Source organism: Stylophora pistillata, chromosome 1 (assembly GCF_964205215.1).
Source record: "Stylophora pistillata chromosome 1, jaStyPist1.2, whole genome shotgun sequence".
Taxonomy (NCBI): Eukaryota; Metazoa; Cnidaria; class Anthozoa; order Scleractinia; family Pocilloporidae; genus Stylophora; species Stylophora pistillata.
Window position 1 is genome coordinate 12,609,676 of NC_142519.1, and position 19,958 is coordinate 12,629,633.

Consider the following 19,958-nt stretch of genomic DNA (forward strand, 5'->3'; position numbering starts at 1 on the left):
GTTTAGTCTCACCGAAAATCTTGCCAGCCCACCCCCTCCATGAATAATGAATGCTCCCTTAGATAATTCTCTCGCAAACAACAGTTTTTGCGTAGCATAGTCTGTTCATGCCATCACTCATTAGGGTCGCCGAATAAATTGGGCGTAATAGCAGCGCAAAGAGAAAAAAAGAGATAGCCTTGGACGTGTCGGGCAAAAGAAATAAGCAAAAAGCAACAGGTTCGATTCCGCCTGTTCGGAAAATGAGCCCACGCCTTTTCCGAAGGGAAACGTGCCTGAAAATCGAACCTGGTAGATAAAGCGACCCGAGTCACCCGACCCCAACTAGAACTCCTCATTTGTTCGCTATGCAATACCTCTGTACCTCGTTTTCAACAACTCGGATAGGCTTTTCGTGAGTTTGTTTCAGTTTGAAAGGAATCACATGAGAACATGGTCAATATTGGGCCATTACCATGCGAACATCAGTTTTGGGGTTGTTATCGGAGAGAAACTTAACATTCAGTGATTTTACTAAACATGGCCTGAGGCAAGCTTAGAAAGAGACTGGCGACAGACCAACCTTCTATGCTGCAGGCATCAAGCAAATCATCTTGCGCTGAGATGGTCATTAACTTACGACAACTCAAGAAAGTATGTGGTAAAATCCACTTTAATCTAACTATTTTTTCGCAAGTTTGTGTCAAATATCAGCTACTCCATTATCTCTACCTTCTCCCGGCCCCGGGCTCGATTTCCGCTGTTCTCTCAAGTCTGGTAGGAGCGCGGACTCATATTCCCGAACAGCGGCTAGTAAATTTCCCCTTGTCCAGCTCATTCTCGACAAACTGGTAAAATGCTATGCGGTTATCAACGCGGGCTCAAGTGTTCTAGGTCTAAGAATTTAGCGAAATGTAGCGGAAAATAATAAGGGCTGACATTTAAAACCAAGAAGCTTTGTTTTCGTCAAAGGCATTTTCCTATTTCTAGAGGTTTTAAGGATAAAATTAATTTTCGAAAAATTTTAAGAGGTGTATGTACCAAGTTTTTGGAGGCTGTTCTGTGAAAGAAAAGGGGCAAGGAAAACAACGGCTCGAAGCAACAGAATAGGAAATCAACTGTGCAAACTGCTCAAAAATCCGTTTCCACAGTTTCCACAGCGAAATCTAGCGCACGCTCATATTCTATTCAGCTCTATCCCCACTCTCCCCAAATTGTCCCCAAGCCCCACTCGTTACTTCAAAGAGGCTTACTGGGTAGCTGAGAATGCCTTTCAGTTTTTAGACATGACTTTTGATTTAGAGCGTAAGTGACCGGCAAAGGCAGAGCTATGCTATTTTCTTAACATGACGAATTAGCATTATCTCTGAAGGAACTGCAGCTCGTTATTTTCTCTTTGCCTCTGGTGATGGCTCTCTCTTTCTCGACGATTGTTCCAGTGATCACTGCGTTCGTTATCCTTTTTCCTGCTCCAGGTTTATACGGATTACCGAAAGGGGTCAACGGAGGAATCGGCTGTGTTACTTGCACCGCTGTCGTTGCTCTTACAGAACAGCTGAGTATCGTTCACAACAAAACATTTGTGGAGTCGTATGAGCTATTGTGCAATGTCTTGCCCGAACTGTACAGAAATGCTTGCCTTTCACTCGGGGAGTACTACATTCCTCAAATCATAAAATACATAACAGCTAAGGTATCTGCCGACGTTATTTGCCATGCAGTTCATCTGTGCTACCAAGAAAAAGGTCAGCCGTATTGTCACGCTTTTCCACCGAGTAAAGACTTCCATGAGAGGGTTAGTCGAGCTAGAAAGGATGTCGAAGTGAAACTATCCCACGAAAGAGCAACTCCTGCAGACTTTAAAGGGCCAAATTTTGATCCTTGTACTCTTGAGGGCGTTGAAGAAGTTTGTGAATTGTTCCGTAAGGTTTTCACCAATGACTTTCCACTGATTGATTTCGATAACGATACTTATAGTGCCCTAGCGGAGGCATGGAGAGGATGGTCATGGAGGGGCAAAGATTGCGATGACATAAATCATCTGAACCACCCTGGTGCCAGGCCAAGGGGTGGCGATGTGGTTTTCGACTCGAACTGCAATGGAATTCATGGCAGAGATCCTGTGTTTGGGAAGCCCTACGAAGAATTGTTATGTAAAGGTAGAGTTCTTTCAGTTTCTTATGATAATTGGTGCTGTAGAATTGTGATAGTTTGTTGATTCTCATGCCTGTTTGTAAGGCGATTCTTTACTTCTTCATGTTCCAACTGGACTAGGAGTTATTCTTACAATGATGGCTCCTTTTGCACCGTCAGGTTCTAAATTCAGGCTTTGTAAGTTTTGTATTTGTAGACTCAGTCTGAGAATTACAGCAAGTGCATGCATGAAATACTTTTTCTTAATACTCTTGCACTCAGAGCTTGACTGTATGTGTGAGATGTTGTCAACTTCAACCATTCTTTGCAGACTTTCAAATAGAATAGGTGACATGATGAATAAGCTATGTTGGAACAAAGACAGTAAATAGTGGAAATATCGAGTCCAGTTATTTATATTGTGGTCACAAATCTAAGTATTTTGGATGTCTAGCCATTTTATAGGGTTATCAACTAGAATCAGTCAAGGGAAAATTAAAGAAGGCAAGTTAAACCTCTAAAAAAATAAGCAAATGGAGAAATTGAATATTTAAAATAATGTGTCAATCAAAAATAAACATGATATATATTGTTAGATACAGTAGCTGTACATCATCACAAGTTAGTTTGTCAAAAAGAGAGTCTTACAATATGCATACATGTATGTGCTGATTTCTTTTCCAGAGACAGGATATCTTGGTGTCATTGTTCTTGGTGACTCAGTGGCAGCCCACTTTCACATCCCTCCAGAATGGCTGACAGCATGCCTCTTTTCTGACAGAGCTTTTGAACACCTTGCCTTTATTGTAGAGAATGAAATGGACTGGCCCCAGTTGTCACTATATACAGGCTACCTAAGGTCATCAAGGTAAGTTAATTTGACTAACAGAATTGAACCCTTAAACACCCAGAAGTGATTACCATGTAACTTCTCCCTGTAATAACCATGCATTTTTCCAGTAAACAGATGATGAGAATACTTAAACTCATCAGGTAGAAGTTATCTTATCTAACAGCAAGTTCTCTCTGCTAATTTACCAAGAAATGTGTAGCAGCTAAGAGGGAGAATGTACAATCAGATTTTGGGAGGTCAAGAGGTAATTAAAGCTGGATCATTGGGTGAGAGAATCTGCTGATCAAACAATGAAAACATACACAGAAAGTTGTTTTTTGGAGATATTATTGTATTCTTGTCCACCCAAATAAATCTGTTCAAGATAATTCAAGTATCTGTGCTTTTATGACCTCTCTATAATTTTACTATGTGAGTCTTGAAAACCATGAACACTTAAACTTCATCCTGAAAGGCCTACTATCTGTAGAAACCAAAAACAAAAACTTCAGTGACAAGAACAAATTTTGGAACCAAAACTAAGTTCCTGTTGCTGTTTGTAGTTTAGTATCCTCATGTCTGATTAGCTTTTTTTCTCCCCCCTCAGAACACAATAATATGCTGGTATTAGCAGTAGGTGTTATTACTTTCACAGAAAACTTAAACTCAATTTACAAACAATATGAATACAATAGGTGGCCAATGGAAAGAGGTCATGGTGATTCAATTTATTTGAAGCTTTGGGAGAGGAACCATTGCAACCACCGTGATTACCAAAATCTGGCCAAGAATGGAGCACAGTCTTTTGAAGCAAACTCCAAACTTATCAGAAGCATGGCCAGAGACCCAAAGCTTGATCAGCCTGCATTGGTATTCTACTCGTTCATCGGAAATGATGTTTGTCAATCTGTTCCCAATCTGAATAACATTACTACGCCTGAGCAGATGCATAAAAATGTTCTGGAAACTCTAAATGGTCTGGATCAGCGTTTGCCAAATGGGAGTCACGTAATTCTGATTGGTTTGGTGGATGGTCGAATCCTTTATGACAGTCTCCATAACCGCATACACCCAATAGGCCGTCTAAGGCATGATGTGACATATGAACATTTCTATGACTTTTTGAACTGTCTACAAGTTTCCCCCTGCTTTGGTTACATGAATTCCAATGAGACCATCAGGAATAAAACGAGTGAAAGAGCAGCCCAGTTGAGTGCAGTGTTGAAACATGTGGCTGAAACCTCAAAGTATAAAAATTTTGATGTGTTCTACTTTGACTGTCCCTTAGAGGAGGTCCTCAAGGTATGTTATCATGATGTAAAAAAAATGTCTGTTTATGAACCAAGTGGCCCAACAGATAAGATAAGATAAGATAAGATAATGACTTTATTTTAAGAGGGTAGCATGTAACAGTTTAAGTACAACTGATGACCCTATGGCCCTCTGTCCCCACCCACCCCACCCCAGGGGAGGACATCCATCACACAGTAATCTTGTGCATGGGAAATTAACGTCTCCTGCCCCTAACCCTAAAGGAGACAGGACCTCCATTTATTCGTCCCTATTCGAGAAGACTAGAATATCTAACCATTTCTTGATGTTATAGAAAGGCAGCAAATTCTTCTCAATTATTTTAAAACCCTGAGTGTTGGTCTGCCCGGGGCTCGAACCCTCGACCTCCCGCCCAACAGTCCAGCACTCTATCCATTGAGCTAACCGGGAGGTGGTTAGATTGGCACTTTACTCTATTTTCTCTAGCATGAAACAACCAGGAGTATTTCTACTACTGAATACTAAATAAAAAATTTGCACTGATGTTAACACAGCTGTTTCAAGAAACGTTGTCAGAAAAAAAGGTCACAGGTGTTTGTGACAATCTCAAAATGTACAGCTAATCCAGATATCTGGTAATCAATGAATTTTACTAGAGGTGAAATAAGAAAATAAATTTATCAGATATCTGTTATGCTCTGTCCTCATGTCACAGCTAGGCTTTCCCAGATTTCTCTGAAATCCTGAGGTCAACCTACTGACCTGAAAACCACACACAGTGCCTTTCTGGGTGACCACAGGCACTTTTTTTCTGACAACCTTTCATGAAACAGCTGTGTACAAATTCCACAAGTTCCACCCTTGGAAAAATAGCTCAGGATCTGCAAAGTTCTGTGCAGCTGTGTTTGATATAGATGAAACTCCAGCAGTTAATAAAGATATTAGTTTATTGTAGCTCGATCCAGTTTTGACTAACTGTAACTTCTGATTTACTGTTCCCTCCACACATTATGTTTGTTAATGAGATCTTATGAAATTAATTCAATTTTTTTTTCTTAAGCTTTCTTTATTTCTTGTTTGGCAACAGGAGTGGAAAGCAAAGGGCCATCCAGTTTATGAATTAATTGAGCCTGTGGATGGTTTTCACCCAAATTTGAAAGCAGAAGCTCTGGCAGCTGATGCCTTGTGGAGAATCCTTGAGTCCAAAGTTCCACATGTCTTAGGGAAGGTCAACCCTTACAATGATATAATAAGACTGTTGTTTGGAGATCAAGGAGGATATTAAGAGAGATGGCAGTTTTTTTGAAGTGATTTTTTACATCTTTTTTTAAAACTCTTAATAAAAAGTTAAAAAATTAATCGAAAAAATTTTTAAAAAGGTAAATTTAGGCTGGAGAATTATGACATTTTGAATTGTGAAAATATGATTTATTTCATTGAATGATTTATTTCATTGTTGATTTAAATTATCGTTGTTATACTGCCAAAGTACTGCTTCTTTGAAATAGCAAAGCTTTGATTTTTAGAGTTTCTTTTTAATTACTTTACATTACACGAGTAATGTAAACAAGTATTTATTCAATAAATCTGAAGTAAGTCACCGTGAGGCTTATTTTTTTCACTTTTACAACTCACAAACTTTATGGTCTGATTATTTAAACAAAGTTTAGCTATTGTTTAGCAAACTAATGTCTTAAGTTGTTCTGCTTTGCCTTTTGAGTAGACCTGCGAGCTACAGTCACGCCGAACGACCTCAAAATCAACTCAGAAAACTCACAAAGAAAGAATATAACCGTACACTAGCAAGAAGGGTTTTTTTGTGTACTTAATAATACTTTTTACAAATCCCATCATTTCGCCAGGTGCCTTACGTCAGTGAATGTGATATATTTGAGAAGGCCCTGTGCACGAGCTAGGGCTCCCTGTCTGTATGCACAAGAGCAAAAAAGTAATTTCATGAATTGTTTATTTATAGTTCAACTGTAAACGAGAGCACAGGCCTTGTCAAAACCGAGCAGTTATTTTCAGATAGTCAACCTTCTTGTGGATCACATGTCAATCTCATGAATTTCATAAGGTACCTGCAATAGTATGATTCTCTTTTAAGTGCCATGTGATATGCACGAGATGGGCGCAATGGTGAACAGCCTTCGGCGTATCTCGCGATGGGGCCTTCAGAACCTATCATACACACGGAGTTGAAAGTTTAATTTTGAAAACTAGACTTCGATAGACTGGTAGAGGTACTGTCTGGAACAAGTCTGATTATCATCATTTTTATAATCATCGTCCTCGTCATTGTCGCTGTCATTTTCGACAGTTACTATTACAGGCGGATTGCTTCTTTCACCTACTGAGTCGGAAGGCTTTGAGTTAATTCTTGTTCTTCAGAGAAAGGGCTACATCGTATTTATAATGCTGGTTTGACTCGTAAATTATAGGAGGGGTGCCTTTGGGATTTTCGGTTTTGCGGTTTCGACTGTGTTTTGGATCGGTTTTTCGGTTTTGGGGCCAAAAAGGTTCGGCTTTTCGGCTTTGATGTTCAGAGCGGGTTGCGGATTTTACCTGTTTTTGCATTCGGTTTTCGGTTTTCTCGAAACCTCTGATACGGTTTTTGGTTTTTCCTTTTTGACCCCTTTAAAGGCGAAAATGTAGCGGTTTTGTCAGGTTTACCTGCGACTTTCGGTTTTGCTACCTTTTTTTCGTCGGATTTTCGGATTTGGAGGTTTTATTGGGGAAAATAGGGAAAGTTGTCGCCTTGTAGTTTAGTTGCCACATAAAATGCTGCATGGGTAAATGAAAATAAACCTCTGACATGCCAGCTAACCTCTCGGTTAGCTAAATTGGTAAGAGCGCCGTAGTGATGTGCTGGAGGTGGACATCGAGGGTTCGGTCCCCGGCCGGACCAACACTCAAGGTCTTAAAATAATTGAGGAGAATATGCTACCTTTCTATGATATCAAGGAATGGAAAGACATTCTAGTCTTCTCGGATAAAGGCAAATAAACCGTAGGTCGCGTCTCCTGCATCTGGGGGGGGGGGGGAGGGGGCATCTTCAAATAAGTTTCCTTTGATTGTTTGTTCTTCTCGTGTAAGGACAAATACTAAACCGTAGGTCCCCGCTCCTGCATCGGCGGAGGAGAGGAGGGGGGGGGGGGGGAGAGGGAGCATCTTCAAATAAGTTTCTTTTGATTGTTTGTTGAACTGCTGATGCAGTCCGGCCAAAGTCCCCCGAAAAGTGTGATGCACATTTGATCATATCCACAATTCGAACTTTAAAGGACAAAGAGCGTATTTTCTGTCTGTGAAATGCATTTATATGTTTTCTTTTTGTTCTAAATTGTTCTAGCCCTAAACTGAACGAGAAAGAGTAGACGAGAAAGGAAATAGTAATAGTCAGCACGATAGTGTATTTTCTTAACATGACGAATTAGCATTACCTCTAAAGGAACTGCAGCTCGTTATTTTCTCTTTGCTTCTCGTGATGGCTCTCTCTTTCTCGAAGATTGTCCCAGTGATCACTGCGTTCGTTATCCTTTTTCCTGCTCCAGGTTTGTACGGGTTACCGAAGGGGGTCAACGGTGGAATCGGCTGTGTTACTTGCACCGCTGTCGTTGCTCTTGCAGAACAGCTGAGTCTCGTTCACAACAAAACATTTGTGGAGTCGTATGAGCTATTGTGCAATGTCTTGCCCGAACTGTACAGAAATGCTTGCCTTTCACTTGGGGAGTACTACATTCCTCAAATCATAAAATACATAACAGCTAAGGTATCTGCCGACGTTATTTGCCATGCAGTTCACCTGTGCTACCAAGAAAAAGGTCAGCCGTATTGTCACGCTTTTCCACCGAGTAAAGACTTCCATGAGAGGGTTACACGAGCTAGAAAGGATGTCGAAGCGAAACTATCCCACGAAAGAGCAACTCCTGCAGACTTTAAAGGGCCAAATTTTGATCCTTGTACTCTTGAGGGCGTTGAAGAAGTTTGTGAATTGTTCCGTAAGGTTTTCACCTATGACTTTCCACTGACTGATTTCGATAACGATACTTATAGTGCCCTGACGGAGGCATGGAGGGGATGGTCATGGAGGGGCAAAGATTGCGATGACATAAATCATTTGAATCACCCTGGTGCTAAGCCAAGGAGTGGCGATGTGGTTTTCGACTCGAACTGCAATGGAATTCATGGCAGAGATCCTGTGTTTGGGAAGCCCTACGAAGAATTGTTATGTAAAGGTAGAGTTCTTTCAGTTTCTTATGATAATTGGTGCAGTAGAATTTTGATAGTTTGTTGATTGTTATGCCTGTTTGTAAGACGATTCTTTACTTCTTCATGGTCCAACTGGACTAGGAGTTATTTTTACAATGATGGCTCCTTTTGCACCGTCACGTTCTAAATTCAGGCTTTGCAAGTTTTATATATGTAGGTCTACTCAGTCTGAGAATTACAGCAAGTGCATGCGTGAAATACTTTTTCTTAATACTCTTGCACTCAAAGCTTGGCTGTTACGAAGCTAAAATAGATTCTGACAGTCGTTAAGCTTTCTCTGCTGGAAAATTCTCGTTAAAAAAATAAGCAATTCTTTTGGCTAATGCAGGGTCTTCGTTTTCGTAGTACGAAAACGAAGACTCTATATTAAAAGCAGACAATCTTTTGAAAGTACGATTGTAGAACTACCCCGAGTCCAAGTTTGGAACAGGCATCCCTGTCGCACGTGCAATAGTCGGCCTTCGACCTCAATTGTTCAAAGGAAGCCATCGTTTCGTCACACCGCCAACAACAAGATCGTGTTCGCTCACTGAACACGTCCGTCACGCAATGCGCGCTAGGCCGAAAAAGAGAGTACGCACCCGCTTAACCTTATTGAGGCCCTAAAATATTCCGATCGCTCCTTCGACAGGGATGTCTGTTCCAAACTTGGACTCAATGCATAGAAAAACAAATCCAAGAGCCGAAAGCAGAGGTGGCTGAAGAAAGACCAAGAAAAATCACGCGCAAACTGTCTTAACATATCAAAAGCTGAAATAACAATTACTAGTGTTTGGGGTACTTCTACAATCGTACTTTCAAAAGATTGTCTGCTTTTAATAAAGGGTCTTCGTTTTCGTAATACGAAAAGGAAGACCGGGGGTCTTCCTTTTTGTACTACGAAAACAAAGACTGAGGGTCTTCGTTTTCGTACTGCGAAAACGAAGACCCTGCATTAGCCAAAAGAATTGCTTACTTTTTAACGAGAATTTTCCAGCAGAGAAAGCTGAACGACCGTCAGAATCTATTTTAGCTACTAAAATACAGTACAAATTGATTATTTATTGACAGAACCCAGGAGTCATTTTTCCTCTACAGAACGCCTTCTCTGTTATTCTGTCACGCAATGCTAACTATAAATCAAAGGCGGCTAGCGTTCGAGTTCTGCCAGCTGTTCCAGAATAATATGTGTTGTAAGTTTACCCGAGGAAACCCTCGAGAATATCAACACCAAATTGGCTCGCATAGCGAAACAGAACAGACAACACGGGCCGTATGATAGTACGGATAATAATGGGAAGAAACGCGTGAAGTGTAATGTATATTACTAAGCGTTGTTGCTGTTTAATGTCTGTTTAAGTTGTAATTTCTACAGTTTTCTGTTTACAGGGTCTTCGTTTTCGCACTACGAAAACGAAAACCGGATCTTAGGTCTTCGTTTTGGAGGGTCTTCGTTTTCGTAACACCCCTCAGAGCTTGACTGGTCCTGCATTTGTGAGATGTGTTCAACTTCAGCCATTCTTTTCAGACTTTCAAATAGAATATGTGACCAATTACCTACCTTAGAACAAAAATAGTTAATAGTGGAAATATTGAGTTATTTATATTGTAGTCACAAATCCAAGTATTTTGGTAGTCTACCTATTTTATAGGGTTTTATAGAAGGCAAATTAAACTTCTAAAAAAATAAGTCAATGGAGAAATTGAGTATTTTAAATAATAATGTGTCCAGCAAAAATAAAAATTACATATATTGTTAGATACAGTAGCTGTACATCATCATAAGTTAGTTTACTTTGTCAAAAGAGAGTCCTATGATATGCATACATGTACATGCTGATTTCTTTTCCAGATACAGGATATCTTGGTGTCATTGTTCTTGGTGACTCAGTGGCAGCCCACTTTCACATCCCCCCAGAATGGCTGACAGCACGCCTCTTTTGTGACAGAGCTTTTGAACACCTTGCCTTTATTGTAGAGAATGAAATGGACTGGCCCCAGTTGTCACTATATACAGGCTACCTAAGGTCATCAAGGTAAGTTGATTTGACTAACAGAATTGAACCCTTAAACACCCAGAAATGATTACCATGTAACTTCTCCTTGTAAAATCCACACATTTTCCAGTAAACGGGTGATGAGAAGACTCAAACTCATCAGGAAGAAGTTATCTCTATTTAACAGCAAGTTCTCTCTGCTAATTTACAAAGAAATTTTTAGCAGCTAAAAGGGAGATTGTACAATCAGATCTTTTTTAGGACTTTTAGACATTTGATATTTTCGATTCTTAGGACTTTTTTACATTTTCTAGTGTAAAGGTTATAATTATTTCACACTGTAAAGTGCATTTGGGCATTAGGAAAATGCACTATAGAAATAGATTATTTATTATTATTATTATTTATTATCTTGGGAGGTCAAGAGGTAATTAAAGCTGGACCATTGGGTGGGAAAATCTGCTGATCAAACAGTGAAAACATATACAGAAAGTTGTTTTTTGGAGATATTATTGTATTCTTGTCTGCCGAAAATAAATCTGTTCAAGATTCAATTAAGTATCCATAGACCAGTACTTGAATACTAACTCTGTGCTTTTGTGACCTCTCAAGAATTTTACTATGTGAGCCTTGAAAACCATGAACACTTAAACTTGATCCTATAAGGCTTTTTATCTGCAGGAACTGAAAATGACTGAAAACACTGCCAAGGAGGCAGTGTGGCTGAGTGGTTACAGTGTTGGACTTGTAATCCACCGCTCCCGGGTTCAAGTCCCACCCTGACCACTGGATTTGTTTCACGGTAGCCCCGAGTTCAGATCCTTGGCCACGCTTGTAAATAGCCAACTGGTTTGCCTCCGGCTGGTTGGGGTTCTTAATGATGTTCTTAATGATGTTATGTTCAATTTAGACCATTTGTTTCATTTGTTTGCAAGGACCACAATGGAAACTACTGGTTCACCAGTAATTGTGTAATCCTATAAAAAGACTTTTTTTTTTTTTCTTTAAACCTCACTCACAAGAACAAATCTTGGAACCAAAAATAAGTTCCTGTTGCTGTTTGTAGTTTAGTATCCTCATGTCTGTTTGGCTTTTTTCTCCCCCTCAGAACACAATAATGTTCTGGTATTAGCAGTAGGTGTTATTACTTTCACAGAAAACTTAAACTCAAGTTACAAACATTATGAATACAACAGGTGGCCAATGGAAAGAGGTCATTGTGATTCAATTTATCTGAAGCTATGGGAGAGGAACCATTGCAACCACCGTGATTACCAAAATCTGGCCAAGAATGGAGCACAGTCTTTTGAAGCAAACTCCAAACTTATCAGAAGCATGGCCAGAGACCCAAAGCTTGATCAGCCTGCATTGGTATTTTACTCGTTCATCGGAGGTGATGTTTGTCAAGCTGTTCCCAATCTGAATAACATTACTATGCCTGAGCAGATGCATAAAAATGTTCTGGAAACTCTGAATGGTCTGGATAAGCATTTGCCAAATGGGAGTCATGTAATTTTGATTGGTTTGGTGGATGGTCGAATCCTTTATGACAGTCTCCATAATCGCATACACCCAATAGGCCGCCTAAGGCATGACGTGACATATGAACATTTCTATGACTTCCTGAACTGTCTACAAGTTTCCCCCTGCTTTGGTTACATGAATTCCAATGAGACCATCAGGAATAAAACAAGTGAAAGAGCAGCCCAGTTGAGTGCAGTGTTGAAACATGTGGCTGAAACCTCAAAGTATGAAAACTTTGATGTGTTCTACTTTGACTTTCCCTTAGAAGAGGTCATCAAGGTATGTCATCATGATGTAAAAAAATGTCTGTTTATGAGCCAAGTGGCCCAACAGATTGGCACTTCACTCCAGTTTCTGTAGCATGGAGCAACCAGGAGTATTTCTACTACTGAATACTAAATAAAAAATACGCACTGATGTAAACACAGCTGTTTTAAGAAACGTTGTCAGAAAAAAGGTCAAAGGTGTTTGTGACAATCTCAAAATGTATGTATGTAATCAAGGTATCTGGTAATCAATGAATTTTTACTATGTGAAATAAGAAAATAAATTTCTCAGTTCTGTTATGCTCTGTCCTCATGTCACAGCTAGGCTTTCCCAGATTTTTCTGAAATCCTGAGGTCAAGCATCCGACCTGAAAACCATACACAATACCTTTCTGGGTACCAGAGGCAATTTTTTTCTGACAGCCTTTCACGAAACAGCTGTGTACAAATTCCACAAGTTCCACCCTTGGAAAAATAGCTCAGGATCTGCAAAGTTCTGTGCAGCCGAGTTTGATAGAGATGAAACTCCAGCAGTTAAAAGAGACATTAGTATATTTAGCTAGATCCAGTTTTGACTAACAGTTGTAACTTCTGATTTACTGTTTCCTCCACACATTATTTTTGTTAATGAGATCTTATGAAATTAATTCAATTTTTTTTCTTAAGCTTCCTTTTTTTTCTTTTTTGGCAACAGGAGTGGAAAGCAAAGGGCCATCCAGTTTATGAATTAATTGAGCCTGTGGATGGTTTTCACCCAAATTTGAAAGCAGAAGCTCTGACAGCAGATGCCTTGTGGAGAATCCTTGAGTCCAAAGTTCCACATGTCTTAGGGAAGGTCAACCCTTACAACGATATAATAAGACTGTTGTTTGGAGATCAAGGAGGATATTAAGAGAGATAGCAGTTTTTTTGAAGTGATTTTTTTACATCTTTAAAACTCTTAATAAGAAGTTAAAAAATTAATTGAAAAAAATTTTAATAAAGGTAAATTTAGGCTGGAGAATTATGAAATTTTGAATTGTCAAAATATGATTTATTTCATTGAATGATTTATTTCATTGTTGATTTAAATTATCGTTGTTATACTGCCAAAGTACTGCTTCTTTGAAATAGCAAAGCTTTGATTTTTAGAGTTTCTTTTTAATTATTTTACATTACACGAGTAATGTAAACAAGTATTTATTCAATAAATCTGAAATAAGTCACCGTGAGTCTTATTTTTTTCACTTTTACAACTCACAAACTTTATGGTCTGATTATTTAAACAAAGTTTAGCTATTGTTTAGCAAAACCATACGTTGTTCTGCTTTGCCTTTTGAGTAGACCTGCGAGCTACAGTCACGCCGAACGACCTTAAAATCAACTCAGAAAACTCACAAAGAAAGAATATAACCGTACACTAGCAAGAAGGGTTTTTTTTTGTGTACTTAATAATACTTCTTACAAATCCCATCATTTCGCCAGGTGCCTTACGTCAGTGACATATTTGAGAAGGCTCTGTGCACGGCTCTGTGCTATTAGTTTTCGGGGTCTGGGTCTTAGTTTTCGTATCAACCAAGAGCAAAGAAGTATTTTCATGAATTGTTTATTTATGGTTCAACTGTAAACCAGAGCACCAGAGCACAGGCCTTGTCAAAGCCGAGCAGCTATTTTCAGATAGTCAACCTTTGTTGTCGATCACATGAATCTCATGAATTTCATAAGGTACCTGCAATAGTATGATTCTGTTTTAAATGCCATGTGATATGCACGAGATGGGCGCAAAGGTGAACAGCGTTCGGCGTATCTCGCGATGGGCCCTTCAGAACCCATCATACACGTACGTAGTTGAAAGTTTAATTTTGAAAACCAGGCTTCGCTTCTCGGCCAAATATTCATTTTTCGGACAATCTCTCAGCCGTGGACATTATCAGCCGACATACCAGCCGCCCGAAGGGGTTTATTAACTAAATATTCACCTCACCTTCGGCGAATAATTGTTAAACATGACAATAAACAAAGTTTGATATGATTATTATTATTATAATTGTTATTCTAAATTTTGCATCATATGAGTTGAGCTGAGAAAGACAAAGTAAACAATGAAAACAGTATCACTCTTAGAAATATTTCCCAGCCTGAGCTCAAATTTACTTTTTTGTCATAACGACTTTTTGAACAATATGATTCTTTCGCATCTTAAGCAAAACTTGCGTTAAGTACCAGTTGTCAGAAACAACCCCATGTTTTCATAATTATTTTTTCCAGTGTAGCCGTGATTTCCAGAGCGAAATAGACCAAAATCTCTCGAAGCATTTAGTAACTCGAGTGGTCAGGCGACTGATAAAACGCGACCGACCCTCTCGAAATATCTGGCTCATTAAGCTGTGCAAATTTATGGCGCTTCAGAAAAAAAAAAAAGAACAAAAAGTAGGAAACAAACAAAAAAACGTTTCTTGCCCCGATTAAGTTTATTTACGCGAAGATGATAATTTATACACTGAAAAAAAATAAAAATTTAAATCCGCCTATCACTGATTTTCCCCCAACAAGTTTACATCCTATGGATCGTCTGATAATTCAGTTTCTTAAGTGCACTACGAAATAGCTTGTCGATGTTGGATTCTAGCAGACTGTGGAAGAAGTATTTCAGGGATATGAAATACCCACCCAACATATGAAATTAAAGCCAGAGTCCTTATCCTTTAAATATATTGAATATGAGAAATTATCTTGAATCGACTTCAATCGTCTCAATGATGTTGATTCAATCCAACTGAGTTGGGAGATTAGAGCGGTTTCTGACTGAAATATGTAACACCGAAACCAACTTAAAAGTTGAAAAGAGAGTGGCGCGAATGTTCCAATCCAATCACAGGACGAAGTCAAACCGATACGGCCCCAGAATTACTGACACTCAACTGATAATTTCTCTGGGTTAGTTGACCTCTTGCTTAATATCTTTTCATGGACTAGTCCTTTCAGCATCTCTGCGTCGTTGCGCTCGTGATCCTCTCGACGTTACGCGTCGGTCGAAACACTCAGAAATAATCAGAAGGTCTTCAAGGCAATAAGACATGTATGTCACGGTACTAAAAGTTCCTACGCAAATTACGTGCAAACAAACACTGCTGGTTCGATAAAGGCTTGTAACTTTGCGGGGTTTAGAATACCGTGATTAGCGCCATGTAGTCAGTCATCGTAAAGAGCTAAGGAGCTAAAAACCAACGGTCATAAATTACCTTGAAACAACAGACAAGCTGCAGGTTGAGTGAAAAATACGAAATTCACACCGAATGTTCGATCAGTCGTTGGTTGCTGGACAATCTGGAGAGGAATCTAGTGGAAACAAGCCTCTGACATCTTTAGGGTCATACCGCGGCTGGCAACAGCAATCTGTGCTGCAACTTGGTGCACATGAACTGGGACACGATCCTGGGCATGTCTGTCCTGAGGGAGCAGGTAGGATAGATGGCAATAAAGGTGGAGGTGGGGCCAGCATGGCTGTTGGGGAGCAACAAGCTGGGCTGCATTGTGGATAACAAGATGCTGAGCAGGGTGTAGGGCATGTTGAAGCCTGCAGCGGTCGAGGAGGACGTAGTGGGGGATTAGGCGGAGGTTGAGGTGGCTGAGGGGTAGCCAACTTTGTCGACGGGGAGCAACAAGTTGGATTACACTGAGGGGAGCACGATGCTGGGCAAGGTGCAGGACATGTGGACGGCTGTGGAGCGGTCGGAGGCTCGAGGATGATTATGGGAGGAGGTTGTGCTTGAGGTTGTAATTGTTGCTGTGCTCCTGCGCAGCACTGTGGAGTGCAAGACGGTAGACAGGAAGCTGAGCAAGTACCTGGACATTGAGGGACAGGAAGAGGAAGTGGAATAACTATCGGAGGCACGGGTGACGGGGCAAGGAGGGGAGGCGGTGGTGGCTGCATTTGGAAAGGGGAAATCTGGGGAGAACCACAACACTGAGAAGAACATTTGGGAAAACAAGCTTGTGAACATCCGACTTGAGCGCACTGCCTAATAGGAGGAGGCATTGCCAGCGGTTGATAAAGTTGTGAATATGCTGGTGACTGCTGACAACAAGACTGTGAACACTGTGGATAGCAAGACGTCGGGCAGCTGGTTGGACAGGCTGGTGGCATGGGAGGAGGACGAGGAGGCGTTGATATCGGTGGAGCTATCAGATGAGCTGGCTTTGGCTTACAGCAGCTAGGGCTGCAGTCTGGATAACAAGTCTTTGGGCAGTATGAGGCACACGATACGACAGGAACAGTTAGGCGAGGCGTAGGTGGTGGAGCCAAAACAGGAATGGGTGCCGGTATACAGCAGGTAAAGTCACAATCTGGAGTGCATCTGTGCTGACAACTCCTCCGACAGTTTTCTTATGAGTAAAAAAATCAATGGTTAAAAAGGAATCAAGGCTTATTCATTCAAGTTTGGGAGTTAATATGTTTCACAGAAGCATTACGCAAACGCTCTAAACATGAGATCCTATTAGTTTCTGCTTTATCGTGGGACAGGAGGCGCGAGATTTTGTCATGTTTGTGCCTTACTTTAAAACGCCAAGTTATGAGATTAAGAGAGCAAGTTTTTCAAGAGAAAGGGCGAATATTATTTATTCCCTTTCGTAAGGACCTAACGTCTAAACAAATTCAATCCCAATTTTAAGTCTTCCACAAGAATGGCGACCTACACGACTCCTGTCAGAAACAAGTTTGAAGAAAATCTGTACGATAACGTTTTTCAAGAAAATATGAAAACATTTTCTGATCGGTTTTGCATCACTGTCCTTTCTCGGTGACTTACGAAATCTTTTCAAACAATCCGTAGATGTGAGACAAACCCCAATCGCGACTTCCAATCGAGTCTTCCTGCGTTACTTGTAGAAAGTTAAATGTTTTTGCTTTGAGATCCCATTGGATCCATGATGCACTAACCTTCCGTCTGATTGGTTGTAGTGTGATTCATTTTGAATTTTTTCTGGGACAGTTAAACGAACTGATTATGTGAAGTTTAAAATATGGTGTTCTTTGTTTTGAAAACATTATTTTTTATGGCTAGAGCAAACTTGCAAAGTACTCACTATTTCTGGCAGTTTGTACTCGTTGTTTGTGTGCGACGTTGCTACGCTGAAACGGGTAGCTAACGATTGCTGGTGTTTGAGGATAATAAACAAATTGCCTTTTCATTGGAGCCTTTTTACCTGTGAAAGATACTTCATTAGTTTATGATTAATCGTTTCATACACCTCTTTCGCAATAAAGTAACAATGAAATTACACCAAATGTAATGATACTGGAGTAGTTGTTTACGATAACCATACATTCTATTTATCAAAATCCTCATTATCATCGTCATTTTTATCATTATGGTTTGTCACCAATAAATGCTTCACATCACAAAGATAGTTTTATTTTTTTTGCATATTGCGTACCAGTCTGAAGCAATCATATGGCTCAATCTGTCCTTTATCTCTATCAGCTTTGATAGGTGACATGGGGCTTTGCCCTTAGCTTCTTTTAACATTTGATTGACTCGGAAACATATCTTTTTAAGAAAACAAGTGAGGTGATCATGATGAACTAGTGTGTAGACCAAAAGACTCAATTACAGCGCGCCTAACAATTTATGAAATGGCGATGCAGATTTTATTTTACCTCTAATCTTATTAGCTTTTCCTTTATGAATTGGGTTTCCATCCCCTTGCATTAACAGAGAAGGAAGGAGGCACAGGGTCCAAATACAGGATAGCTTTCTTTGCATCTCGTGGCACTTGAGTAAGTAAAAAAAGTAAGTAAAGTAAGGGTTAGGAGCATCTGAGCTCGTTAAAACACTTGCGTGAACATAAAATAATATTAAATATATAAAGAAGAGTTCTGTCTGACGGGCGCTTAGGCGCGAAGCTCAGAGTCACAGAAAACCGATGCGTCCTCTTTAATTCTCAGTTAACTTACGTATACTTAGCTCTGCTACCACAGCATTGAACACTTTATGCCAAGGTAGACTCTACCCCCACATTTATATCTATATATGTATATGTATGCAAAAACCATAAAGTTCTTTTTTTATGTCATTAACGATTATTCCATAGTAACAATACCAGATATAGAATAGCATAATATTGGAATCAAAGCGTCGTGTTGATATTGAAAATAACCCTAAGAGGACTTAATGAAAAGGAGAATTTGGTAAGGCTGATTTGCTAAGCAGAAAATGTTCTTGGGCTGCAGACTTACAACTCACATACCGTAAATTCTTAATTTCCAGTTTTCTTACTTCGTTGTAGACTTCAGCAACCTAAGATAGCAAGATTTAAGAAAAAAAGAATTCGAACACAGTGCTTTTGCACACGCAAGACTTATGCATTACGTATCATTTTTTTTTTCTCAAACGTCCGTCGTTTTATCTGATTCATTTACCAGAAACGTAATGCCTGAGCTCTTTGCTCGTCTGTTATGGCTTTTAATTTCATCTCAGCTAAGATCTGGATCGTCTAGAATTTGTAAGAGGTAGTTCAAAGTTTCACGGTATGGAAGTGAATAGAAGAGAGAAGTTATTTGAGACATGGACACTATTTACAGAAACCTTTACCTTCATTTCCAATGACTTAATCGGTCACACTTCTTCGGATAGATGGTGACAAAATTCAGTCTGGGTGCTTGTTGAGTTTGTTAAGCTCAAATGGCAAACTCTGCCGTAAGTGTCTTCCGGGAAAAAGATATACAGTCTCTATGACGTTTTTAGATTTACTAAGATGAGCTTGTTACCAAGTTTCTGAGGTGTCTTGTTGAAAATAACATTAGAAAATAGCCGGATACATTATTTTCGGTTCCTCGAGCCAGATTTGAGCGGGTTAAGTATGCAATAGATACCGTTGTACCCAGAAATGGTCATACAGTGCTGGGATATGTTTATGTATCACAACGAGACCAGCGAATGACCGGTGGTAACGACAGAACAAGCTAATCACTAGTCAATTCACTTGGTAAGACATGCTTTGAATACAGGTGTTGTTATTCAGTGTGGAGGTGCGTCGGAATTCAGTCAATAACCGCAGGATATTTTCACCTGTTTTCTAACAAAGACCCTTAATTTCACCGTTAGACTCAACACTATGGTTTTAAAGGTTCTGCTAAGATATTCTTCCTATGGCCTTGAGAAGGAACTAATTACGACTTTGTCTTTACCGCACGACTAAACGAGTTTTCTTCCTTTCGATCTTCGATTCATCACCGCTTCGATAATATTTAAAATTTAGTAGTCAAAACAAAACGAATTGAAACAACTTTTCATTTTACTCGCACATTTTTTCGCGGCCAAAATTCTGATCAAGTTAGACAAAATGATTGTAAGATAATTTTCCTTTCACTTTGGAGTGGTCGGTTTCATATGCACTCAAAGGTTATTAAAGGCTTTTTTTTTTCGCTAAAAATTAACGAAAAATCTTAATTTCCTTCCCAAAGGCGAATTCATCGTGAAGCGAAAAATATAGCAGCTTATAGATAAAACCTACCTCTTCTCGAGTGCCATAAACGTTTTATATTTCCTGGCTGTCTATAAAAGGGTCATCGATTAGAAAATCGGGCAAGAAAGAAAAGGACACTATAAATTATTGATACTGTGCGTGCACACTCGCTGCGTGGCGGGTTTGATGTCAATCTAACAGAGTGTAAAACGCCGGGTAGAACACTACAACACCTGTGACATTTTCTAAATGAAATTG

At 39.7% G+C, this 19,958-nt stretch overlaps 3 protein-coding genes across 4 annotated transcripts; 2 read left to right on the top strand and 1 right to left on the bottom strand.

Annotated features, from left to right (window-relative positions):
• Positions 1-1,220: 1,220 nt before the first annotated feature.
• LOC148741274 (acyloxyacyl hydrolase-like) lies at positions 1,221-5,817 on the top strand. Its single transcript, XM_088737547.1, has 4 exons — positions 1,221-2,138; positions 2,797-2,980; positions 3,640-4,246; positions 5,304-5,817. Exons 1-4 carry the CDS (start codon positions 1,388-1,390, stop codon positions 5,499-5,501), a joined length of 1,740 nt encoding a protein of 579 aa, XP_088593673.1. The 5' UTR covers positions 1,221-1,387; the 3' UTR covers positions 5,502-5,817.
• Positions 5,818-7,441: 1,624 nt separating this feature from the next.
• LOC111323837 (acyloxyacyl hydrolase) lies at positions 7,442-13,456 on the top strand. Its single transcript, XM_088737551.1, has 4 exons — positions 7,442-8,451; positions 10,317-10,500; positions 11,658-12,264; positions 12,946-13,456. Exons 1-4 carry the CDS (start codon positions 7,701-7,703, stop codon positions 13,141-13,143), a joined length of 1,740 nt encoding a protein of 579 aa, XP_088593677.1. The 5' UTR covers positions 7,442-7,700; the 3' UTR covers positions 13,144-13,456.
• Positions 13,457-14,682: 1,226 nt separating this feature from the next.
• On the bottom strand, positions 14,683-19,877 carry LOC148741275 (uncharacterized). 2 transcript variants are annotated; one of them, XM_088737557.1, is made up of 5 exons: positions 19,749-19,877; positions 18,483-18,532; positions 17,893-18,007; positions 17,319-17,438; positions 14,683-16,616 (listed from the first exon to the last, which is right to left on the bottom strand). In XM_088737557.1, exons 3-5 carry the CDS (start codon positions 17,996-17,998, stop codon positions 15,535-15,537), a joined length of 1,308 nt encoding a protein of 435 aa, XP_088593683.1. In that variant the 5' UTR covers positions 17,999-18,007; positions 18,483-18,532; positions 19,749-19,877; the 3' UTR covers positions 14,683-15,534. The 2 variants fall into 2 exon arrangements, with proteins under 2 accessions (XP_088593683.1, XP_088593686.1); XM_088737560.1 differs by lacking the exon at positions 19,749-19,877 and adding an exon at positions 18,827-19,155.
• Between the last annotated feature and the right edge of the window lie 81 nt (positions 19,878-19,958).